The sequence below is a fragment of the Talpa occidentalis genome, unplaced genomic scaffold (genome assembly GCF_014898055.3).
Source record: "Talpa occidentalis isolate TD23 unplaced genomic scaffold, MPIMG_talOcc4v2.1 talOcc4.14, whole genome shotgun sequence".
In the NCBI taxonomy this organism is placed as follows: domain Eukaryota; kingdom Metazoa; phylum Chordata; class Mammalia; order Eulipotyphla; family Talpidae; genus Talpa; species Talpa occidentalis.
The window spans coordinates 12,407,525-12,433,649 of record NW_023601433.1 but is presented as its reverse complement, the minus strand read 5'-3'; the positions used below and the strand labels follow the sequence as shown (position 1 = coordinate 12,433,649).

Sequence of the window (26,125 nt, the reverse complement as noted above, 5' to 3'; positions counted from 1 at the left end):
ACGGGGCAAGCCCCTGCCGGGGGATTGGTTACTGGGACCCCTTGCGTGGGCATCGGCGTCAAAGAGGGCTGGGGGCTGTGGAATTACAAAGGGGCCAGGTGAACTCGAGCCATCTCCAAGGGCAACCAAGCCAACGCCATCTCCTCCCTGGTGCCCTTTTTTCCTTTAAGTGAAACCACATGATGGATCAGGACACCGGAGTAGGGAGACTCGCCTAGAGCCAGGACTAGCTCATGCCCACAGCAGGCCCCAGTGTGGTCTCCCTCCGCCTTCTGCTCCTCCCGCTGGCTGTGACTTCTCCCTCTCAGGTCTCCAAATGCCACTGTCACTGGCGCTAGGGGACCCCGCATGCTGAGTGACGCAGTCCAGGAGCCTGTTTTAGGATAGGTGGGAACAAGATGTCGAGGAAATTTTTCTTGGTTTTGGGTAAGATATAAATAATGAAGTGTGTCACCTCCACCAGCTTTAAGTGTCCACTTCGGTGGCATTAAGTCCATCACTGTACAACCATCACCACCATTGTCCAGCTCCAGAACTTTGTCATCTTTTCAAGCTGAAACCTCTCCCCTTTGGCACTGTCTCCCATCCCCAACTCCCCGGCCCCTGGCAGCCGCCATTCTACTTTCTGTCTGTGGATTTGACAAGGCACCGCACGTGTGTGGATTCAGCAGGCCTTCTCTTGCTATCTGGCTTACTTCACTCACCACAATGTCCTCGAGGCTCATCACGCTGAGCATGTGCCAGCGCTCCCTTCTTCTTTAGGGCTGAGTGATATTCCATGTCCACGGAGCACATAGTGTTGATCCGGTCAGCCACTGATGGCCGCAGAGGCCTCCTCCCGCGTTTGCTGGGAGTCGGGCTGCTGTGAACGAGGCTGTGCAAATATCTGTTCATGTCTCTGCTTTTGCTTCTGTGGGGTCTAGGAGCTATTTATTTTTAAAGTGAAAAATTTGAAGATTAATTTCTCTAAAATACTTTTTAATTTCCCTTAGGATAGCTGCTCTCAAGTGAGAGTACTTTCAATATTAAAGTTCAAATTCTAGACATTTCTTTCCTAAGGACAAAAGTTCTGGTCTTTTTTTTTTTTTCTTTTTTTTTTCTTTTTCAAATCTTGCAGCTCCTGACCTTCCTCAGATGAGTAGCCCAAACAGTGCTGACCCTTTTTCCTGGGGGGCTTGCGAGGGGGGCTGGGGAAACCCAGCTGCCCCTGCTCGGATTCTCTGAGTGCTTCACATAGCCTTGCTACTGGATCTGTGGCATAATCAGCCTGCTCAGTGTGCTGCACTTATGAGGCCCTTGGTGCCGAAGGTCACGGCCAAGCTTTCCTGCATTCACAAGCCAAGGTTTTCTTTGCTAAGAATCATCTGGGCATGTCCCAGAGCCTTTCTTCCTGGCTGAATTTTCCCGATGAGACTTTCTGAGGATCTCTCTCCAGTATGTCTTCCATCCACAGAGAGAAAAAAAGTCGACAGCAAACCTCCTAGACTCAGCAGTCTGAACCGGAGGTCTTGCTCCCTGTTGCAGGGATGACAGGCCACCTGCCACCGGCAAACATGTCTTGGGAAGGCCACACAGTGGTGTCACCCTTTAAAATTAGTTTCCAGTATTCAAGACCTGGAAGAACTGGTGTGGGATCTGAGGGTCGGCTTCTCTAGAAGAGTTTGGGCCACCTGGCAGTGCTGGGTTTCCAGTGTCCCCATGTGGGTCCTGTGGGCGTGTCACCTGGGCAGTAGGAACACATGGCATGAACCCATCCTCAAGAACAAATAGCCACATGGGGCACCGGGGGCAGCCCTGGGGGCTGGAGTGAGAAGCTCCAACCTGGACACAGGCGGGCACACTGGAGGTGGGGCCGGGCTTCATGCAGCCGCCTTATCCCAGAGGTCCTCTGCCCTTGACATACACCCCATTGAATTTCCATCTTTTACAAAGTAGTTCGTGGGCTCCAAGGGTTCTGCTTTGGTGGGAGGAAGGGATGGGGGTGTGATTCCAAAAACCAACCTGCCATTTGCTTCATAAAGTTGGAAGAAGATGCTCTGAAAGAAGAGTTAGGAGTTGAAGCAATTCCAGGGTTTGTTTTGATTCTAGACTCTATATTCTTTAAGCTTTATTGGAAAAGGGGGTAAAAAGGAGGGACTCTGGTTCTCTTGTTGTTTGGCAATTCATAAAATTCCTTTTGTAATACTTTGAAACCATGACAAACTCACTGAAAACCCACATGTGGCTCTAAGGCTGAATTTTTTTCCCCAAGAAGTCTTACAGGGATTTTATTTTTCAATCAAAACAAAATGAAAACGAATACGAAGGGAGGTAGGGTTTAGAACTCTGGTAAAAAGACTAATTCCAGATAACCCTAAGAAAACTTCAACCAGGAATTGATTTGAAATGAAGATCTTCCGAGGAACTGCTGCAGTTCCTCAATTGGCCCCTGTGGATGTTAAAGGTATAGGTTGAAGTCAGGTATGGAAATGAAGCGTCCTGTTCTGAAGACAGACTATTCGGTTTGGCGACTCAAGGGAAGAGAAAAGGAAATCCACTCAGTCAAAATTAATGATTTTTCAGGAATTTGTAGGAAGTGGAGCAGCTTAGTCGCACGCTTTGGGTGGATACGTGTTGAAGAAAGTAATTTTAAGAGACTAGGAAATTGTGCAATAATCTTAACTTGGGTCAGAATTGTAATTATTGCAGTCACAGAATGCTGCTGTGTGTAGATGTGACCGAAATGGGAAGCAGGTTTGTTTTTTTTTTTTTTAAGCTTTAAAAAATAACAACAAAATGTCCATTCTTTCTCTCTCTTGCTGGACTTCCTTCATTATAAATACCAGGTAACCCAGTGCAGGCTAAATATAGACTCAGTGACCATCTATATTTATAACTTTCTTCAGGCGGAAGTCGCCAAAGCAAGTCAGAATTAATTTGGTGTGTAGGTTTTTATAGGCTCTAATTAGTTATGTTTTTCTTAAGCAGACCAACTGGGATCAATAACATTATATAACTGAACTCAGACGCCCGTGACTTTTAAACATAGACTCTCCCCCCAGTGCCAAGGTCCTAGAAGATGCTGGCCCTGAAGTAGGGCGGCTCTGGAGGCCTCGCATGCAGCTGTGAGTGCACAGGACCCGAGACATCTGTTTCCAGCCAAGGACAGGCTTTGGGAGTGATACAGTGAATAGTTTTTTGCAAAGTCAGAAGTCTCATCTACAGCCCATTCATTTCTGAGACCTTGAATTGTGACATTTTGTGGCTGCTATCAGCTGTTCCCTTGAGGCAGGATTTAACTGCACTGGCCCAGGGAGGTGGGGTGAATTTTTGTGGACTGACCAAAGTATGTGTTTAGCCAACCCCCCAAAACTCAACTTGCTGACTCGAGGGCTTGCAGAATTGCACCTGTGTCTGAGGTCACGTCCATTGGAGGGTTGAGTGGGCGGGTGGACCTTTGGAACCATCGGGTGTTATTTGGGGTGAATTCGGCATCAGTAACTTTGCTGCAAATCACATGTGATAAATTAGATGGGGCTCGCCTCCTCCTTGCCTTGGGATCTGCAGAAAATGCCACAATATCTTTTCCTTTGGGAAGGTGGGGCTGCTGAGCTGGTGGCATCCACGGATGGGTCAGTCCTCACACCTGCCTTATAAAGCAGGGAGGGGACTTGAGGCTGGGTTACACCTGCTCTTTCAAAACACAAAACATAACAAAACAGGACAAGGGAGGGCCTTCCTGTAAGCACACCAGCCCTGGCCTCTCCCCCATCAGCCTTGGCTTCTGCCCTTTCCTTCATTGGTTTCCCAGGCTTTTTGCACACATCGCAGCTCTGGTCCCCGAGAGCCTTCTTCTCTCACATGAATGAAGACCGTGGGGCTACTTGGCTGGCACACAGCGCTGGCACTGCCTGAGAGGCTCAGCCCACATCCCTGGGGGTGGAGGTCTAAGGGGCCACACAGCCAAGAGGGGGTTGGCCTGACTCCACAGCTTCATGACCTGGGAGGGGGACTAGTGAAAGTGTTCAAAGGCAGGACATCAGTGCCTGGGCCAGTAGGCACGGGGTCTCGGTTGACCCTGCCCCTGGACTCGCGGTGGCTCTGGACAGCTGTATGTAGGTGGAAAGGGGAAGATACAGTGTCCTTCTAGGGTCACTTGAAATCCATTCATTCACCAAATCATTTTTGAGCCTCTGTCTTGCACCAGATGCTGCCTGCACCTGAGGATTTATAGATGACGGCGCTACCTTTGAAGAGCTTCCTGTAGAGGGAGGGTGGAAGAGTTGTGGTAGCCACGTGCGACAGACATGTGCCTGGGGCATCCTGGAGGGCTTTCTGGAGGCAGTGACAACTGAGGTGCTAGTTAAAGGCAGAGTGGGAGATAGTCTTGGTGGAGGCAACTGGCACGGGCAGGCTTGGCATGTGAAACAGGAGGGGCGGCAGGATCTCACACAAGGCAAACCTCTGCAAGATATGAGGCGCAGTTGGTGGGCCAGGCCTGAAGCAGGAGAGATGGCCTGGCCCAGTCATGGAGACCTTTATGTGCCTTGTGAAGGGCCCATGCTTCGTCCTTGAAGATGGGAGGGAGCTGGAATGGGAATGGCTGGCGAGGGCCCCGCTCTGGTCTAAGCAGAGCAGTGATGCCACTGCACAAGGGTGGAGGTGCTGGGGCACAGCCCAGTTTGGGAACCATTTGAGAGGTGACTTTCAGAGAGTTTGGTGACACCTGATACCTGAGGATGATGGTTGTGCCATTCACCATGATGCAGATTTCTTGGGAGGAGGAACAGAAGGGGGGGGGGCAGTGACCGGGGTGGCAAGATGACACTGGCCTAATGATGGGTGCACTGGGGATGCCCATACTGGGCACCCTGCCAAGAGCAAGCAGACAAAGATGGCTAGGGTATGACCTGGCCTCCTGAGGACTCCCCCTTAATGGTAGTGTGTCCAGTTGCCATGGAGTTGGGGGCTTTGCAGAGTAGTCCTTGCCAGGCTGAGTCTGGAATCCCTGGGGATTGGCCAGACAGCCTCCTGAAAGGACCTGTGCCCTCTGGAATTGACACAAAGCCTGGATATGGCTCAGTGTCTCCTGGAGAGAGGTTTCAGAATCCGCATGGCCCGGAGCAGCCCACACCTCTGGAACCAGAATCTCCCTGGGGTTTGCTCCAGCTGTGCTCCAATGTGCCCCCAGGTGGTGGGCCCTGGACCCAGAGGTCCTGCTTGAGGGCAGCAGGCAGTGGCCCTGGTAGGTCCACTTGCATTTGAAGGCTCTGGGGAAATCAAAGACGTGCCTGCTTGCATTTTAGAGCCATTTGTTTATGAGTCTTGCATAAAAATACACACACATATCTTGCATAAATATACACATACATATATATGCACACTTATATAGCCATGTGCTAGTGTGTACGCTGTGTGTACTATACACATGTGTGCACCTACACGTCCTTGTACATACATGCATATATATGCAGATATACAAACATGAGCAAGTCGCTTGCCATCCACACACACTCATAGCATTGTGGACTGGATACATACAGGGAAAATAGTCTATGTCACCTATAATTTCTGCTGCTGAGAGGAAAAAAGACGCGAGGGGTCTTTGTGGCTGCTAGTCACGTAATCGTGCCAGAAAGCAGGAAGTGTGATGGTTGAGAATGTGAGCTCTGAGTTCAAATCCTGGCTGTGCTTCTTACTAAAGATGTGGTCCTGAATGGGTTCTTTAACCGCTATGTGCTTCAGTTTCCACATATACAACGTGAAGATAATCATAGCATCCAGCCCATCAGACTATTGTCGGTGTTTCTAAACTCCTAGCTTGCTGCCTGGAGGGTGTGCACTCAGCCAGCGCTTCTGCTCTTCTGATAGGCCAGGAGCTCAGAAGCAGCTGGGGTGGGGGTGGGGTCAGTGGCTGTTGAGGGGAGTAGGGGGAATAGCTGTCCCTACTATCTCTACACCCTTTTGTACTATGTGCAAAATTTATCTATATTTATTTAAATGTCTAATAGAGCATCCTGTTATAGAGAAAATACATTCCTCCGCGCTGGGGGTTCCTTGATCTCATTTTTCCCAGTGTTCTGGCCGAGAGCTTTTAGCAAGGTTTTTAATGATGTTTTAATGATCTTACCCATTTTATAAACGAATGTTTATAATTACATATCAGCGTCGAGTAAAGAAACATGAGCATTACATATTCGGCAGATGGTTTATTTTCTTGGTCTGGCTCTAATTAATGCATCGTGAAAATGCCCGGGACAAGAAAGAGAAAAGGAACATATTGAAATTTTATGTTGTGACTTAAAAAGAAACACCTCGCAGGCTGGTGATCAGATTCATTGATGAAGAGCAGATTGAAGCTCTGGAAGGGCTCAGAGCTGAGCGGCCTGTGGGCAGCCTGGGATGGTGGAGGTGGTTTCTCCTCCTTTCGCAGGGAGAGGAAGGAAGAGGGAAAAAAGCAGGCTGCCAGGGCCCTCAAATGGCAGTCGTCCTTTGAAGCCACACAGGCTGTTTAGACACCCGAGACGTGGTGTGAAAGGCACGTGGGTGGCCCCGACAACATAGATGGCGTCCCAGGCCACAGCCTCGCTGGCACCTGGGATGGCCACGGCTGCCCGGCCAGGGGCAGCACCTGCGTGACCAGCAGTGCGGATGTCAGATAGGAACAGCGTTTCCTTACTTAGAAGACTACCCTGGATTTAAAAGGTCCTTATGTTACCCCCTCTCTTGTGTCTATTCTAATCCTTGCTCCTGCCCTTTGACCCAGAAGCTGGCATAAGGAACAATGACGGCGAGCCCTGTTTGGGTGTCTGCATGTCATTTGGTGTCAGACGTTGACAAGCTGTCTGTGGGCAGAATGGGGGGATGGCTGGTTCCAAATGGGGAGCCCCTGAGATGACACTGGGCATGAGTTCTCTGGGCCTAGTCTTCCCATCTGTATGGTGGGGCTGTCTCCCTGGTTCTCTCCCACACCCCAATCTGTGAGTCAGGGCCAGAAGACAGTCAAGGGTCCCCCACATGTGAAACTGCCTGAGCCAGGGGACCTCCCAGTTTGCCATCCTGCCCTCTTCCCTCATGTAGACACCCAGAGATCTTCAGGAGCAGCTCCCCATGTGAGAGGACTAAGTGGTGGTTGGCTCTGCTGTGGAGGTCAGGTGCGAGGCAGAGCAGGCTTCAAAGGGGAGGGGAGGAGAAGGAACAGCCAGGTCCCAGATGTCACCCGGCTGAGTCCTACCAACGGTCAGTGCCCCCACCTCCTGCCCTGCCCCTTTGACCCCTTCTCACCTTTTGCCCCTCATGACCCCCTGACAGTCCTGACTCCGTGCCTGTTGCAGAGGGCAGCCCAGTGTGAGATAGACAGGGAGACAGGGTGCCTCCTGGGGCATCTGACGTGGAGGGCTCCTGCAGAAAGAACGGATCCGGGACCGGATGAGATGCTGAAGGTGCTGGGATCGCAGCTGGTCTCTGTTTCTAAACAGAAGCCCTCGGGGTATGGACAGGGCATTCCAGCCTTTGGACGAGCCATGTTCGACATCAGAGAGCAGAGACTGCCAAAACAGGCTTGGCAGCAAAGGTTGTATGTCACAGAGCGGCAAACCTTTCCTGTTTGAAAAAGTCCACACGCGGAATCGCTTAAGCTTGCAGCTCAGTGCGTCCCTGTAGCAGCCTCAGCTCTGCGGGCATGGACCAAAGCCGTTGTGGCTGGTGGGGAAACGAGTGGGTGTGGCTGTGTTCCAATAAAGCTTTATTTGTACAGACAGGAAGTGGATCTGTGCCCCAAAGAATTGAAAGCAGGCACGGGAACATTGATTTGCACACCTGTACTCAACAGCAGCATTACTCACGTAGCCGAAGGTGGAAGCCACCCCAGTCAGTCAGCAGATGAATGCATAAATAAAATGTGGTCTGTGCAAGCAAGGAACTATTTTTCAGCCCCAAATGGAAGGAAGTCTGATCCCTGGTAACACAGGATGAGCCTGGAGGACATCTTGCACATATAATAAACCAGTCCCAACAGGACAAATGTCACATGGTTGCACTTAGAGGAGGTCCCGAGACTCGTCAGAGTCATGGACACAGAAAGCAGAAGAGGGGGTCACCAAGGACTGGGGGAGGGGAAAAGGGTGGGCAATTAGTGTTTATGAGAAAAGGGTTTCATTTTGGGAAGACAAAGAAAGTTCTGGAGACGGTGGCCACATGGCATTGTGAATCTACCCCATGCCACTGAACCCCACCTTAAAAATGGTTTCATTGGTAAATGTTGTTATATTTTCCCACAGTGTTAGAAAATGAAAATAAAAAACCAAACACGTGGTGATCAGGGTTTGGCCTGTGGACCCAGGTTCGCTAGCCCCCGCTCTGAGTGAAGGGCTTTATTAACCACAGCCATCGGCAGGCTTGCGGGGACAGGCGTAGCCCTGGTTGGCAGCACTGTGTGGGTAACCCAGTCTGAGTACAGGCCAAGCCCTTGGAAGGCATGGCTAGATTCCCTCTTAAAGACCCAGTCCCCTCACACCCACCTCCCCTCCTATCCCATTGGTAATTCCAGTATCAGGCAACCCTTTCGGTCCTGTGTGCTGAATCCCACTTCCTGGCTTATGGCTTGTCTGACTCCAGTCTTTGATCCTGAGGAAGGAATGTGGCTATCCCATCCCCTACTCAGCTTCCTTCCAAAAAAAACCCAGAAGCTGGATGGAGGTTCATAGAACTCACAGGGGACCTTGGGGCCACTTTCAGATTTGTGACCTCACCCTTGCCCCTTATTTTCTGAAGTGTTTTCTGATTCCAGTTTCTTCTGGCTTTGAAAGGGCCAGTAGGTGGCCTTGGCTGGTGTCCCTGATCCCCTGCATTGAGAAAGGACCTCCCCACATCTTCAGTCCCCATGCTGGGCTGGACATAAGTTTCCAAACAAACATGGCAATGCCCTGGGGGCAGTTTGCTGCTTGGCACTGTGGGCACCATCTGTTCCTTCCCTGGATTGCTCAAAGGGAACAGCTCCCATCGGTTGGGATTCATTGAGCCCTTGCTAAGGATGGACGTGGTGGCCCAGAGACAGGAGGATAAATGGTCTTGGGACTGGCCTTTTAAGAGCAGCTTGGCTGCCCTAAGGCCAGGTGCTGCCCTGAATGGCTTCCAGACCGCCCTGGCATGTGCAACTAATCCATCCCCTCGCTAGCAAATTTGGTTCAATTCTGAGTTTCTCCATGTTCCTGAATGGGAATTGACTTGAATGCCCAGAGTTAAAAGACCAAAGTTGCGAAACATCTCCCAGGGATGGTGGCAGCTCGCAAGCAAACATGCTGATTAAATACTGCTCTAAGTTAAGACTCCATTACTGTGTCTGTTGCTAAATAACAGCTCTGGCATGCTTTAGGAGGAGTCTTTCGACATATATAGCAATTAACTTTGTTGAAGAAGTGAGCAAGGTGACTTATCTGTAGGTGGTGAAATAAAAGTGGTTTTGTGCAAAATAGGGCAGAAAAATGAGATTTGTGATGGCGGAAATAGGTAGAAAATGAACTGAGAATGATAATTGCAGAAAACCATTTATCAAGCATTTACTACCCCCTCAGGTGCTCTGCTAGCTCCATATCTATGGCATTGGTCTGTGTATCTATGTATGTATCTATCCATCCATTCACCCACCACCCACTTTATTCTATCTCTCTCTCTCTCTCTCTCTCCCTCTCTCTCTCTATCCATCCATCCATCTATCTACTTATCTATAGGGAGAATATCTATAATTATATATAATATATAATTTAAGTCTTAGAACAACTCTTCAAGATAATAGCTATTATTCTCACAAGGAAACTAAGACTCAGAGAGGCTCTTAAGCCCAGAACACCCCACAGGAAGGAAACCAGCTGGGACACAGAATCTGATTTGTTCAAAACTGAGAATACTCCAGGCATGGCATGGGGAATGGAGGAGCCATGGAAAGAATCACAGCTCCCAGTACCAGCTGCATTTGTTGGCCACATACTATTGTAGGTTCTAGGAACTAAACCAGGTCTTATACAGATGATACCTATTTAATCCTTATGACTTGCTCAGCATCTGATGTTCTGTGGTTGTAAGTAACAGAAACCCGCTGAGCAAGCTTAACTGATGATGGCAGTTCTTTGTTCAAGGACAAAGGGGTGTCTCATGAAATCTAAGAACAAGAGGCAGGAGGACTACCAGGGTGGCTGAAAATGAGGGCTGAAGGGTAGTGAGGAGGGTGGAAGTTGCTCTCTGTACATGCCTGCTTTACCTTCTTGTGGAAAGACATGGAAATGGCCACTCATAGCATCTCTCAACCCCACCATCTCTGCCTGGGTCCATCAGCTCTATTGGGGTCAGCTGGAGCAGACGCAATGGCTGTAAATGAGGTAGGGGCAGCCAAAAAATGGCTGTGCATTGGGTTGACATTAGTCCTATTTAATCAACTCCAAGGGCCTTGTAGTTTTATCCCTGTTCTATTCATAAGGAATGGAGATTTGCAAGATTTGAATATTGTTGCCCAAGGCCACATGAGCAATGGTGGTGAAAGGAGTGGGTAAAATTGGAACCAGGTTTATCTGATGGAAAACTTGTGCTTGGAGTCATCTCACTTAACTGCCCTAGAGGATAGTTAGTCTTAAGTTCACCCTTTAATCAGAAGCTGGGAGGAAAAAAAAAAACAAAACTCCGATGGTCTAGCCTGGAAGGGAACTTGGTCCATCTTCATTTAAAATGTTCTGCTTTCAAACTGGTCCAACCACTATGGAAAGCTGTGTGGAGATTCCTCAACCTACTAAAGATGGAGCTTCCATATGATCCAGCAATTCCCCTCCTAGGTATTTACCCAAAGGACACAGAAACATTAATTCCAAAGGGCACCTGCACCCCTATGTTTATAGCAGCACTATTTACAATAGCTAAGCTATGGAAACAACCCAAATGCCCCCAAAATAGATGACTGGATCAAGAAGATGTGGTGCATATACACCATGGAATATTACTCAGCATTCAAAAAAGATAAACACATGCAATTTGCAGCAACATGGATGGAGCTGGAAGGGATCATGCTCAGTGAAATAAGTCAGGAAGAAAAAGAAAAATACCGGATGGTCTCACTCATAGCAGGAATCTAGAAAACTTAAATAAGGGACCAGGAAAAAGACTAATTAATACAAAGTAAAAATCAAAATCAATAAGCAACTATAAACCAGAGACATACTACGGGGGCGGGGGGGTGGCAGGGAGAGGAAGGATTAGGGTAAAAATAAGGGGGGATGCAATTGTATGGGGAATATAACCAAAATGAAAATGCATACATTGTGCAAAAATGAAAAATGATGTAAGAATTATATAAAATAAAATATTAAAAAAAATAAAATGTTCTGCTTTCAAGGATGGTGACCGAAGAGCTATTTTCAACAAGCAGTGGAAGTTAGAACAAGAAGCAGGTCTTCTGAGAACAATGTCCCGATGCTCAAGGGTCATCAGACAGGAGGGCGAGTCCCAAAAGCCACATCCATCACTTCTTTAGATTCCTTCGATCCAGCACTAAAGCTGAAATCTGTCCTGACAAACTGCCCCTGGCAGAAAATTGGGACACCCGAGGGGTTTGGCTGTTCTCATCTGACCTTTCACAATCCCTGAGCAGATGGATCTGTGTGTTTTCTTTGGCTTCCTTGTACTTGAGAATGAATGTTCATTCTTAGATATTTCAGTTTACCCATGGGGTAGAAAGGATGGGGTTTGTTTATGGATGAATATTTGGGTGTAGCCCTGACTTGACACTAGCTTAGCTACTTCAGGGATGCTTGACCCTAAATGAACATTAATTCGTGTCTAAAAAAGCTGGCCAACATGTACAAACTTTAAATGATATGAACTCACCACAAGATTCGGTGGAGTTTGTGCTTCATCAGAAATACTACCTAATTTGTTTATCCAAACAGGAGTGTTTAAATCCATCTTCATGTTCAGAAGCACTGAACAGGTGCCAGAGATGCCTGCGGAAGTGTAATGGAGGGTGTGTTTTCTCTGGGGTTTGACTGACCCTCTAGGATGAGGGAAGATATTTGTGGGATGCAGGATTTTTGAAGCTGTTCTATGATTGTATTAACTGAGGATATCTGGCTTCTTGTTTTGCAGATTGGAAACCTGGAAGATTACTACCATTTTTATCATAGCAAAACCTTTAAAAGATCGACTCTGAGTAGCAAAGGCCCTCACACCTTCCTGAGAATGGACCCCCAGGTACAGACCTCTGATACTTTCCTAAGGCCTTGGTGGTTGTTTGCTTTATGTTTGGATCTGTGGTTCTAAAAATGGCTGAGTGTGGGTTTTAATGTGTTTCTAGATATATAATGTGTTTCTACTCATTTTCCATATCCATTTAGAGTAAAACATGATTAGTGTGTAAAGACATAAAAACCACCTGAATAGCTAGGTATTTGGGTCCCCTTGTTAGACCTAAGAATTTTAATTCTTGACTTTAGTTTGAAGCAGTGATTAAGATCTATTGTTATTTTGAGTGTTTAAAAGTCAACAAAATGCACAGTTATTACAGGGGATAAGTTTATAGATCTTAGAGGTAAAAAGACCAGGCAATTCAAGTGAGTATTTTATTAATGAAATTAGAGATTGGGCAAAGGCATGTTTCTGCGGTTGTCGTGACATACCTTAATGGTTACCATGAATTTAAAAGCTTGGCCAATAAATATAAGTTTCTTCTTTCCTTAAAAATTCATGTGATCTTTGAGATCAAAACAAATGTAATTTGATGAGGCTAACATTTTAAGTTTAATACAATTTATATTTATGGGGTGGTTAATTAAACTTCCTTTCTGCATAGACTTGAGATTAATATTTCATAAATGTCGGTCAACAGATACTTCGTAAGATTAAAAATTGAAGATGGCCAAGTGAGCTTTCGATGACTTTATTCATTCAACAGGTGACTTTGGAGCACCTGCAATGCAGCAGGCCCTGTCCTCGCAGGCCATTGGAGTGGGCAGTGAGGCTGACAGATAATCAAGCTATAAATGGAAAAATATGTGATAGATGAGGGTGATGATTGCTACAAGGCAAATGAAGAAGTTCATGTGAGAAGCAGTAGTAGCTCTACCAAAGAAATGTGGCCATTGGAAAATCATTTTAGAACATGGAAATGGCCTTCTCTTTAAAGCTAAATGTGCTAATTGTTGGCTTGTGCCACCAGGATAGCACATGACACTACTTTTGCTACTCTTAGAGAACATGTATCATAAAGGTGCCATGGGGAAGTGGGTTCTGTGTGTCATCCCAAGCCACTGGCAACCCAGTGCTCCTGTACTGACTGACCTGGTTGGGAGTGTGTGGGAGACCATTATCTCTGGGCACCTAAACATCCTTCTCTAGAATATCACTTTCTGGGTGTTCTGATGCGGTCCCCAATAGAACTTATTCATTGAAGTGGGTTGTGACAAAGCTGACGTGTATTGTGTATAGTTCTGAGCTCATCTTATAGGTGAATGGATGGATGGGTGGGTGGGTGGGTGGAAAACAGGCACATGGATAGAAAGAGTTAAATACAAAACATTATGTAAATCTCATTTTTCCTTCATAGCAAGGAAAGGAATTTAAGGTTTGTGAGAAATAATGACATGCTGGGCACTGTAGCATACGCCTTCACAGAATCAGATGGGGCTGTGATTATGCTTGTTCCTGCTCCCACCGTGGAACTTGAAGTCAGGCTTTTTAGAGGGACTGCTGAACCTTGTAGGTTCTGACTCCCACAGAAGGGGAGTGCTGGAGAGGGACCAGCAGAACCAGTATCTGGGTCCCTGGAGAATGAGTGGAAGGAGGTTCTAAGCAGTGGGCCCAGGGGCCTGCACGCTACTAGGTGGAAGACAGAGGCTGCCAGCATCCCCTCATCAATCAAGGTGTGGAGAACATTCCAAGCTAGAAGGGGGTTGCTATAGCGCCCCTCTACCATCTAACTTTAAGTGAGTGGTGATGGGTCTTCTGTTGCCAACATGCTTGTTCTTTGAGGTCCTTGAAGTTATTAACTTATGACCACACATGTTACCGCCAGGGGTGGCTGTTTGCACGTCCCCACCACAGGCATGCAGTGGGAAGGAGCGGGGCAGCAGATTGTCTGGTCCCCTTCCCATGGGGCTTCTGAGAATTAAGCCATTTCTCAGTAGTTAGAACTAAGGCAGAGCCGAAATAGGAGAAAGGCAGAGCCGAAATAGGAGACTTAACCTATATTAGTCGACATTCTTATTTTTAGTGACTGAGTTTTAAAACTTGCAAAGATAACCCAATTTGAGTGCTTTTCCCTTTCTTATCCCAATTATTAACTGTGCACCTGCTGGGTACCCCAGGAGATACAAAGATGCCCCCCAACCTATGTCTGTGCCAGGTGAGATTGTGGGTCAGGGTGTGAGATTGTGCAGCAACAGTGAAGACCCTGGGTGGGCTAGAGTGTGGCAGGGTGGGAGTACCCAAAAGTGCCACTTACACTACAGGAGTGCGTTCATCTTAGCTGTCTGCAAAGTACGACATTCAGTTTGGGTCTGAGGCCAAAATATTCCCAGTAACCAGTTGTGTTCTTGAAGGAGATGGAAGGATAGAGCTTCTAGGCCAAAGCTGTGGCAGCTAAGTTTTTTTATTTTTTCAAATAAAACCCCTTTTATACGGAGCTTCTTAATAAGCTCCTGGCAGGGCCGCTATCAAAGCATCCTGCCAATAAAGACGAAAGAGAGAAAAGGTAAACAACCTGCACATTCCAGCCCCTCCTGTGACTTCCACACGATTGGCTGATTGTTTCTCACAGTTCTAATTAAATTTTTAGCCCCAGGGAAAGCATGTAGACATCTGAACCAATTATGAATTCAGAATCGCAACTGAAATACCTTCGTTTAAATCAGTCTCGTTTTAATGCAAACCGAATCAATTAGCTGTCAGGCTGACTAATATTTACTTTGCTTAACTCATTCTGATGAAATATGGGGCAAAATTAGCGGTCTTCTAGAAGCATTTAGTGTTATCTTTTCTTGCCGTGTATCCCACATCTTCCCACATTAGCAAAGCATTTTTTCCGCACGTTAGCATGCGGAGAGCTGTGTAATTAATATTATTAAGAAAAGGAAAAGATGATTTAATATTATTTAGAGACATCGGAATGCAGCTTCGCCATTGTGTTGGAATGACCCAACTGGAAATGAATGTTATAGGGCTTAGGATAAAGTTCAATCGAATGCAGATGGTATTTATTTTAATTAGCTCCAGTCCCCGTTGTATAAAAGTGCTTTGATAAGTGATGGAATTTACAAACTGCCCCTACGTCACATAAAAGCTGATCGAGTATACATTTGTTCACACCAAATGAAAAAAAGAACCACAAGCAGAGAGGAAGATATAAGACTTCTTGGTCGTCTCTCAGCCTGCCCTCCCTCCAGCTCTCTTGTATTAAGCGTCCTTTTAGGCTGAGCCTCTCCTGGAATTTTGCAGTTGTCTCCTTCCTTTCTTAATTACCTTTGCTTGATGGTTTTGACCATCTTTGAAAAGGGCCATTTTGCTTCGAGCGCTTTGTAGCCCAGCCCTCTCCTGGGGAGAGCAGCCCCTGTTCTCAGCCTGCAGTATCAGTGGCTGGCTCTTTGCAAGGGCTGTCATTTAACCAAACTGAAAGCATTTGTTTTGAAATTGTTCTTTTGCCAAAAGTCTGGAGAAGGGTAGATATTACAGAAGCATCAGCCAATAGCTGAAAGGGCTCACAAATTTTTTTTAAATTACTCTTTCTGATTAGGTTCCAAGCTGGTTAATAGCTGGACGTTGCTGCCTGCGTCTCCCAGCCCTTACATTTTACTGTGATGACTGGTTTAGCCTTTTCCTTCCTTCCTTTCTCAGCCAGATCGATGAAGGATGTGGAAGGGTAAAAGATGTTCTGAGGGAGGCCCTCAGTGGCTCCTTCCGGGATAGGGGGTGGGTATGAGGAAACCTCAGGGCGAGGCCTCATTTCAGCGCTTACGAGTTCAGAGGTTGGAAGCTGACCAAGGCCCAAAGTCGGCGTTCTGTTGTGCAGGATGGGACTTTGACTCCCCCCACCCCCAGTTTAATCAAAGCTCAGGTTTCTTTTCAGTAGTGATGCAATGTTGAAGTAGATCTTTCCATTAACCACAGATGGGATTTTATCTGACAGCTCTGTGTGCTAGCGCCGCACAGAGTGCAAACAAACAAAAAGTTCCTGGCAAATACCGTTGCATAGACAGTAACTGACCAGATTCGTCCCAGGGTTGATGAACTGGGTCACAGCTGGGGACAGGGGAGGACTGGTGTCCAGAGCCCAATGGGTTTGCCCACACAGAAATCTCCAGCTGTCTCCGCTACTTTGGCCCAACCCAACTGTTTCTAGCAGAACGGCCCCTGGGGATTGATAAAAAGTTAGACTTTTGATTACCTTAAAAGATGGTGCTGCGTTATTTTACCCATGTGCTGGATGCTTCTGCTGAGGGGCCTCAAAGACATCGAGGTCATTGGGTGTGTCCCAAACCCAGCTGACCACCTCTGACCCCACCTCTGTCTCAGGCACAAGTGCCTTCTGCACCCAGTGGCCCGAGGGCAGTCTCCTTATTTCTTCTACCAGCCAGCCCATTTCCCATGTCCCCTAGGCCAAGCTCCTGGCCCCCTCTCCTGGACCACTGTGCTGCCCTCCTCACTGGCCTGCTGGTGGCATCTCAGAGGAGCCCCCGGCCACCCCTGAGGGTTCCTATGAAATATGTGTGCAGTGGTGCCATCATGCCTAGGGATGCCCACCTCCCGGGCCCCTCTTGGTCTGGCTTCTCCATGGCCCCAGCCTCACTGCCTTTAAAGTCCTCCTCAGATGACTTTGGCTTGTCCCCCTGCACAATGTCTACACCAGCCTGCTCTCCCACTGTCTCCTCATATGCCCCTACCACCGGGCACCTGGCTCTTCCTAGCAGTGTATGTTCTAGACTGGTGACATTCTTCCATCAGCATCTGTTTCCCCACTGGACCCCGCGAGAGGCGGGTCAGGCTGTTGAGCTGCTGGCTTCTGTCCCAGCACAACGTGGGAGCATGGGGGGCTGGAGTGTGTCCTGTGGGGTCCATGCACAGCACTCATCCCAGGCTGACCACTTCCTCAGGAGATGTGCCTTCTGTAAGGGTGGAGTGGTCCCGTAGACTGGGGGAACCATTCTTTCTTTTTGAGGCTCCCGGTGCACAGAAGCGGTAGCGAAGCTTGTCAATCCAGAGGCTCTTACACTTGTTTGACTCAACCCCCACCTTTGTTCTTGTGACAAGTATTCCCTGGTCATTTTGGAGATACTGCCAAGAGGGAGGCCCATGGCCGATTTGGCAGGAAGGATGAGTGGATAGTTTGCTTGGGATCTGAATAGTGACTCTCCCAAGGCTCATAGGAGCTGCAGATGGTTTGTGGGGAGAGGGCCTGCAGTATTCTAGAACCCATGAGAGACATGCTTATAGCTAGCAGCACACCAGCCTGTCGAGGGTCAGTGGATTATAACGTTCTTGAGGGCCAAAGCCACATCTCTGCTGTGTTTACTCCCTGACAAGCCCTGCAGACCACCCAGGACGCAGTAGACAGGACTGTTTACGGGAACCTGTCTCAATTTTCACAGGTCAGAATCACATCAGTTATCTGTTAGCATGTGCGTGCCACTTTCGAGCTAGGTAACTACTTTAGAAGTTAGTTGTGGCCTGCCTGGGTTAAATGATGCCCGAAGTCCTAAGGAGGGCCAGGGTTAATCAAGCCATATCCCACATTGCTGACGCCTAGTATGACAGAGTGACAGTGACTGCACGTGGACATGCTGACTGGTGTCTGTGTGGCAAGATTGGGCACTGGGCTCTAGCTGCCTGCCCTGGGTCCATGGAGGCAGATGGCATGCATTTCCTTTAGGGGGGTAAGAACTAACTTGCAAATTCATGACTTGGTCTAATTTCCCAAAGTCCTTACACACCCACTGACAAATTTCCAAAATTGACAGAACAAGTGCCGTCATATCTCACCGGCACTAAGCCACGGCCCTTTGACCCATGTAGCTCCACCCCAGGGGAAGAACTGGAGAAATGGCTTGTACCTTGTTCCAGGTTTGACCGAGGGGTGAGAGGGGGTGGGGGGACTGGGTTCCAGTTCCTCTATGACATGGGGAGGGTGGTAGGTGTGACCTTTTTTAAAATTTATCATTTATATTTAATTTTTTCCCCTCTCCTCTTCTGTGGCCCTGGCTCATGGGTTTCCAGCTGTGTGGTTGCTGCAGCAATCTGTACCCCTCCCATCCCCACCTCACCACCCTAAGGTGATACTAGAGGGGCTGAGGGTCTCACTGGGACAGGTTCTCATAATGTCATTTGACATCACGCACTTGAGAGGCTTGTCCCCTGTGCCCTCCAGGAAGATGATGCAGTGGCAGTAATTCCTCACCTGAAAGTTCTGAACCACTTCCTGCCTCCTGTTCTACCTCTAGTTCAGTGCTTTTTAACCATTTTGGATTCACAGGCATCTTTGAAAAGACAGTGAAAGTTGTAGACACGTTCTCTCTAGCGGAGACCTCACACGCTCATGTGTACGGCCTTTCCATAAATCCTCTGCGGTTTCCTGGACTTAACTCTGGTCTTTGAGGTACCTCAAGGGCCCCTGGATTCTGCAGCAGGAGGTGCCAAGCTTAGCTCCCTGCTTGCTTCAAATGTGCATTAACCATTCTCCTTCATGAGAAAGGACCCCTGTAACTGTAAAGTGGCACACCCTTCTCAGGGATCAAATGTTTCTTTCTTTAAATTCACCACTTGGGCAATTTGTGTGTCTCTTAGCTCTTCTACTATTGAAAGTTGACCCGATGACGTGTTGAGAGCAGTCTGCATTATCTGGAACTGAGATCTCAGCATCACAAACTGTTGAGTGCCAGTGGTCTGTGACATGGGCTGATCTGACCTCCACTTCACAGGCTGGAGGTTGAGGCCCAGGCAGGCAGCCCAGCCTCCTACAGAGACCGTGAGCCAGAGGCTCATCCTCTACAGAACCTGCTGGGGCTGTTCTCTCCCAGAGAACAACTCTTCCAGCTTGAATAGAATGTGTGGGTCATGCACACAGACACACGATGGGTCACACACATAGACACACGATGGTGACAATGATGACGATGGCTGTGTGCCAGGGTCTGAGTGCTTCATATAAACCAGTGCTGCATATAAACCTCATGTCCGCCCACCCTTGTCAATTGCACAGATGAACAATTGAGACCAGGGAACTTAACTACATCACACAGCTGGTGAGTGTGGGGCTGGAGTTTGAATTCAGGCAGCCTGGACCTGGATTCCTGCTCTGAAATATTATATATGCTGCCTCTCCACCTTTATTTCTTGGCTATGAAGGTAGATCTATTTGAAAGACATTCAGAAAACCTTGAAAATCATTTTAAAAAATTTAATTAACAATAATGTCACCCACAGGAATTGCTGCTGTTAATATTTTGCTGTGTTGTGTCCTTCTCTAGAGTTTTCTCTGTGCAAATTTTGCTACAGTGTTGCTAGTGGCTGCTGAAAATTCCACTACACAAATTCTCATAATTTTATTCATATCTTCACTGAAAAACATCTTTACCTCCAACTTGCAATAGCCATTTGATCAAGCAATTTCTCCTCTTCACTCTTTCCGTAAGCGTGGTTCCCTTTTCTTCAGGATGACGATCACCCGATAATTCATTGGCGACATTACAAAATCTTTGATTTCAGAATCTACCAGTTTGCTGCCATTTCTCCTCCCACATAAACATTTTTCAAATGTGGTCACTTTGAAGGGAAAATGTCTCCTTGGAACTTGTCATTCAAACATGGATTTTGTCAGGATTAAGTTAATGGTGTGGCTTAGTACCCTGGGAAGATGACCCTGACTCAGGGAAGGGTCTAGAACCCAAGCAGTCACCGTGTCTCTCCCTGGCAGGTGACATGGCTCCAGCAGCAAGAAGTGAAACGCAGGGTGAAGAGACAGGCACGAAACGACCCACAGTCCCTTTATTTCAATGACCCCATTTGGTCCAACATGTGGTACATGGTAAGTGGGGTGGGGTTAGCGAAATTCTCATAATTGGAAACAGTCCAGTCACATGGCATGTAAGGCCCGGCTTCACTCTGCAACACAAGGTTTCTTGAGGGTTTTTCTCTGAAGTTATATGACAGTCTCTGGGGGGCTCTTTGAGGAGGGGAATAGTTTGGTGCAAGCTGTGGGACTACACTGAGGGGCGGTGGTGCCCAGGGAACATGGTAGACAGCTGGCCAGGTGCAGAAGTAGCACGCTGAGCCCTCTGCACCTGCTCTTCCTGGAAATGGCGGGAGGCTGAGCATCTCCTCAAGAGGCAGGGAAAGCTCTGCCTCCAGCAACCTTGGGGACATTGCTGGGAGATCCAATCAGCAGCATCCATGTTTGGGGGGGTGGGGGGCGTGTCTTCTGTTCACACAGCACTGTGGTGACAAGAACAGTCGCTGCCGATCAGAAATGAACGTCCAGGCGGCTTGGAAGAGGGGGTACACGGGGAAAAATGTGGTGGTCACCATCCTTGACGACGGCATTGAGAGAAATCACCCCGACCTGGCCCCGAATTACGTAAGTCCAGCCCGGGGCGTGCCGGGTTTTCAGCTGTGCCGATCCTTACTTAGCTGAAGACACAGTGACTAACAATAAAGGGCCTTTCCCCGCCATGATGGTAGGCAATGTGGAAAGTGTTGAGGAGGGTTGGTGAAACAATGTTTGTCCCCATCCTGGAGCCAGGGAAAAGGGTTTTGCATGTTCAAGGAGTCACACATTCTAGGAGAGGATGCAAAAGAACTCAGATACACACCCATGAGACTCATCTCAGGCAGGTGTTAGCAGCCTCAGAATGACAGGCTCTGAACGCAGACTCCCTGGGTTTCAACCCTGGCCCTGCAACTTCCTAGCTTGAGGTCGTGGGCAAGTTACTTAAGTTGTGCGGTGTCCCCATCTGCACAGTGGGGTTCCCAATAGGACGACTGTCTCCCATGGTTCTTATGAGCATGGCATGAGTTCGTAACATAAGGAAGAGACTCTGGTCTCCAGTAAACAGATAAATGCATTCAGGGCTTCCTTGATAGCACAAAGGGTTAAGCACAGCACTTTGAAGCAATTCACAGCCTCTGCAGCATGAGTTTGATCCCCAACCGGGGAGCTACCCACATGGCGCAGCAGACCTCTCTTGTCTTGCCTGCTGCTCCCCTCAACAGTGTATTTCAGTAGATCTGTCTGTTCTGTTCCCCACTCTGTCTCTGATGAATCCTCTCACCCCCACACTTCTGGTCTGTACCCCAGTTCTTGAATGCATAAATAAATAAATCTTTAACAAACAAAACAAAACAGATAAATGCATTCAGTCTCCTAAAGGAACCCGGGGCCTCGCAATGGGTCAGACAGTCACACCCTAGCGTGTAATAGACAATTAGGTTGGTCTTAAAGATAAGTTTTGAAGTTTATATAAGAAAACCAGAGGGTTTTTATGATATTTTTAAAAAAGGAGGACATGAAGTTATAGGGATACTCCCCTGATAAGTCTGTGAGCAAGAACATATGTGACTCTAAGTAAATAAGCAAGAACAAGTTGTCACACTGGCTGCCACATTTATAAATCCTGAAGACATGATACTAAGTGAAGTCAGTCCCCAAAGGATAAACATGTACAACTCCACTTCCCCGGGCTCCTCATCCTCAGACACAAACAGCAGGCAGGTAGTTTTCTAGTAGAGAGCAGAATGGGGAGCTCGCATTTGGTGGGTCTAGAGATTCCGTTTTACAGGATGGGAAGAGTTCTGAGGGTGGACAGTGGTGATGGTTGCAAAGGTGGGTGTTCAGTGCTTCTGAAATGTATACTCAGAAATGGTCAGGATGGATGGGCCTCCCCGATGGCGCAGGGGTTAAAGACAGCACTATCAAGCTTTCACCAGCCACTGCAGCAGGAGTTCGATCACTGGCCAGGGAGCTACCCACATGGTGCAGCAGACCTCTCTTGCCTCGCCTGCTGCTCCCCTCAGCAGTGTATTTCAGTCAGTCTGCCTGTTCTGTTCCCCACTCTTTCTGGTGAATCCTCTCACCTCCCACACCTCTGGCCTACACCCCAGTTCTTGTATGCATAAATAAATAAATCATAAAAAAAAAGAAATGGACAGGATGTAAATTATGTTCTGTGTATTTAGCCACAATAAAAATATATCTAAGCCGATAGTTACAGTGAGAGAGTAGTACCAAGTGTGTTTTTCTGTTTTCCAACAGAGGCATAAAATAATTTAAATGGAATTCATTTTGATGTCAGATGCTGTGCCATTTCTCATCACTCATTAAGATTTCACTTCTTAGGATTCTTACGCAAGCTACGATGTCAACGGAAATGATTACGATCCCTCGCCACGATACGATGCCAGCAATGAAAATAAGTACGCCCCTTAGTCCTGGCTTTCCTTGCTTCCCTTCCCGCCCCCTTCTGAGGGGTACATGGGCCCACAGGAGGGATCCTCAAAAGGGGAGCAGCTGCAAGCAGTCACCCTTCCTGTGTGAGGGCTTCCCCGAGCCAGAGGTGCCCCTGGCAGGGCTCTTCAGGCAGAGGGCGGCCCCTGGGGGTTAGCCTCTGCTATTGATGGATGTTCCTGCTTCCAGCCTTGTCAGAGTATTTCGAAAGAATCATCCTTAACTTACGGTCTCTGTGACCAGCTGTGTTAAGACAGCAGTTTGGTCATTGGAGCACGTGGTCACAGGCCTGAGCTTTTCTTGACTCCCCCCTTTGCTTTATGAGGGAGTTGGAAGGGGCATGGGTGACATTGGGTTCGCATCCCAGCCCTGCTGTTCCTGAGTTGCTGCTCTACGCAGGTGTGTGACCTCCCTGAGTGTCTGTGAGCCTCGCAGAGACTTTCAGTCGTGATGATGCACCCACCTCCCAGGGCCGGGGGTGTGGGGGTGAAGGACACCCACCCAGCCAACCATGGAGTGCAGAGAGATGAGGTGGCTTCTGCTCTGTAAATGGCATCCCCGGGGCTGGAGTCATTCCCCAAACCTGATGCTGGGAGTTCACCTTCACTCTCCCCGCACGCCCTTCCTCTGCTAGCATGCCCTGCCCTGCCCTGCCCTGCCCTGCCCACTCTTCCCAGCGTCTCTCAAGGAGAACAACAAGGGGCCTTTCTGTCTCCCCAAGGTTGACATGCCCTGGCCAAGGCTCCTTCCTCCATGGGATTTTACTTCTTGGCAGATTCCAGCTGGCGGGGTTGGGGCAGGGGCGCGCAAATCCTGGTGCTGGGCCGGGAGGCTTGGCCGCCTGGTGTGGTTGTTGCTCCTGGAGCCCCAGAGGCACCCCCAAGCAGGTGGCTGCTGTCCCTGCCTCATGTCCCAAGGTGCCCTTCCTGCTGGGCAGCGCGCACTCCTGGGGGATGGGCTCCGCATTTCCGACCTGTGTCCTGGGGGCACAGAGGAATGATCCAGACGCCGGCAGTGACCCTTGAAGGGCAGACCTGGATCCCAAGGAGAGACCAGGATCTGGGTGCCTGTGAACAGCCCTGGCAGGGGGGCAGCTGTTGTTCCAGAGCAGGAGAGCCGACTCCCTTCCAGACCCCAGATCATTTTCAGATTTGAACCAATAATTTGAATCCCCTGTGGATGCTTCTCAAAAACGTGCTGTTTCCATTTGCCCTTCTTTTGGCCTGTGCTGGAGGAACTGACCCGAGGCAGCACATTGGAAAATAGGGTCATTACCGAGGAAAGCAATTTGTTTTCTGGTAATTTCTCAGAGCCCCCCAGCTGCTGCTGAGCATTCAATTTCGAGTGCTCTTCCTCAGCTCTGCCTCAGGACTGCGCCAGGTGAGCGTTGTGGGCAGGGTGGCAGGAGGGGAAGTGCCACAAGGGACAAGACATACATGTCCTGCCAGCCACACAGCCGTTCACACTGCACCTGTGTGTGCCGGCATCGTGTTGTCCAGCAGAAATGTAGAGCGGGAGGAGGCGCTCTCCAGGAAGGGAAGCCCCTGCTGGTCGTGAGCAGGACACCTGGAAGGCTCTGTCAGCTGCAGGCCGCCTGTGTGTGTCCTGGCTCCCTGCAGTGGGGTTTAGTGTCATTCCTGGGCTTAAGAAAAAGTAGGCAGTGCCCCGAGTTCACTCATTGCCCGGCTAAGCCCTAACTTTGTTTTTCCCTCTGCTGCAGGCACGGGACTCGTTGTGCAGGAGAAGTGGCTGCCTCGGCCAACAACTCCTACTGCATCGTGGGCATTGCATACAACGCCAAAATCGGAGGTGAGGCCAGGGAGCATGCAGCCAGGGGCCTGGGGCGGGGTGCTGGACAGGGTTCCTCCTGCTGAGTCTCAGCGGCTTCACCCCTGTTGGCCTCAGCTGCCTAAGGCCTCAGTGTCGCCTGTGCCGTGAGCAGGCAGCCGGCACACAGCCGCTGGGACTCGAGGCAGAAGAGTTGTTCATTCTTTTGTCTGAAAAGCCATCGTGGTTCCGTCAGGAAAGACCCCTCCTTCTTTCTCCTGGTCTTGCTAGTCTGGCCCCTGACTTAACCTCTGTCAACAGAAAGTTCCTCCTGAAGGAACCACGTTGGTTCTCTCTGTGCACAATTTCTGTGGCTCTCTGTCATTTCCAAGACAGAGTTTACAGCCTCCACCTGGAGCCACAGACTTTCCTTAGCTCCGATTCACACCCCAGCCTGGCAGGCCACCTCCCCCACCCCTGCTCTTCATCCTCAGGCAGAAGACATTTCACAGAGTCCCCTGGACACGATTAGTCTTCCCTAGCATTGCACGGACTTGTAACATTCCTGTCGTCCCCGTGGCTCTGCATGAGCTCTGTCTACCCATGACTGTGGTCAGCTCCTGCTCGCTCTGCTCCCTTGGGTGCTCCCGGAATCTAGCAGCCCCTAGTTGCCCCTGACTTATTCACCATCCTGGAGAACAAAGGCTCTTCCTTGCCCCTGTAGGGAGCAAGGCCCCATCCTGGGTGGCTCTGGCTTTGTTGTCTGGTTTCTTCATCATGGATCAAGCTTCCCTTGCCAGGACGGGGCTTTGGAGGTGAGAATCAAACATTTCCGCCCAGTGAGTGTGTGGTGTGGCAGTCAGGTGCTCACCGCCAAGCTAGCATTGACCTTGACCCTCCAGAGAGCCATGGGGCACTGCCAGCTCACCAGCTCAACTGGGACCCTGTCTCTTAGGTTTGGAGGTGCCCGTGCTCACTTGCTGGCCACCTCCAAATTTGCTGTTTTGTCTTGGGGGCTTGTTGCAGTCCCCTCAACTCTGCTACCAGCAGCACAAGGTGAGGAGTTGGGGCCAGGTATTCCCAGGATCACCCAATCCATGGGGAGTTACTTGAGTTTTGAAAAGAAGATCCTCAACATTTTTTTTTAAAGATTTATTTTATTTATACAAGAGCTGGGGTACAGGCCAGAGGTGCAGGAGGGTGAGAGGATTCACCAGAGACAGAGTGGGGAACAGAACAGGCAGACGACGAAATACACAGCTGAGGGGAGCAGCGGGAGAGACAGGAGAGGTCTGCTCGCCATGTGGGTAGCTCCGAGGCTGGTGGGAATCGAACTGGCACTGCAGAGGTTGCGGACAGCGTCACAGTGCTGTGCTCAACCGCCTGTGCCACCAGGGAGGCCCCAAGATCCTCCACTTTAAAAAAAACTTTTATTTTTTTATTTTATATATTTTTACATCATTTTTCATTTTTGCACAATGTACGCATTTTCATCTTGGTTATAGTCCCCATACAATCCCCACCCCCCTTATTTTGACCGTAATACCTCCTACTCCGGCCCCCCCGCCCCCGCCGTGTGTCTCTGGCTTATAGTTGCTCGTTGATTTTGATTTTTACTTTATTATAATTAGTCTTTTTCCAACTTTTACTTGAATTAGGATTCTCTGCCACCCTTTCCCTTGGAGATCTTTGAAGTGGCTCGGGTTTGTCATGTCCCATTGCTCTTGTATGTTGAAAGGTGCGAGTTCTCTCTGGAGCTTTCAATGATGAGTGACGACCCTTGAGAAGTCTCCTTACAAGCTGTAGGGCCAGGCTGACCTGGGAGTTAGTCCCATTCACACCACTCCCTGGCTGTGTGTCCTCAGACAACTGCTGTAACCTCTCTGAGCCTAGGTTTCTTCACCTGTGGGGGAA

The 26,125-nt window shown here is 48.8% G+C and overlaps 1 protein-coding gene across 1 annotated transcript in view; it reads left to right on the top strand.

Moving 5' to 3' along the window:
* The window catches only part of PCSK6 (proprotein convertase subtilisin/kexin type 6), a 163,098-nt gene that overhangs the window by 34,820 nt on the left and 102,153 nt on the right, over window positions 1-26,125 (top strand). The window contains 5 exon segments of the mRNA XM_037510085.2: window positions 12,106-12,210; window positions 19,919-20,029; window positions 20,435-20,578; window positions 22,337-22,413; window positions 24,165-24,253. Of these exon segments, the coding sequence (XP_037365982.1) occupies window positions 12,106-12,210; window positions 19,919-20,029; window positions 20,435-20,578; window positions 22,337-22,413; window positions 24,165-24,253 (526 nt within the window).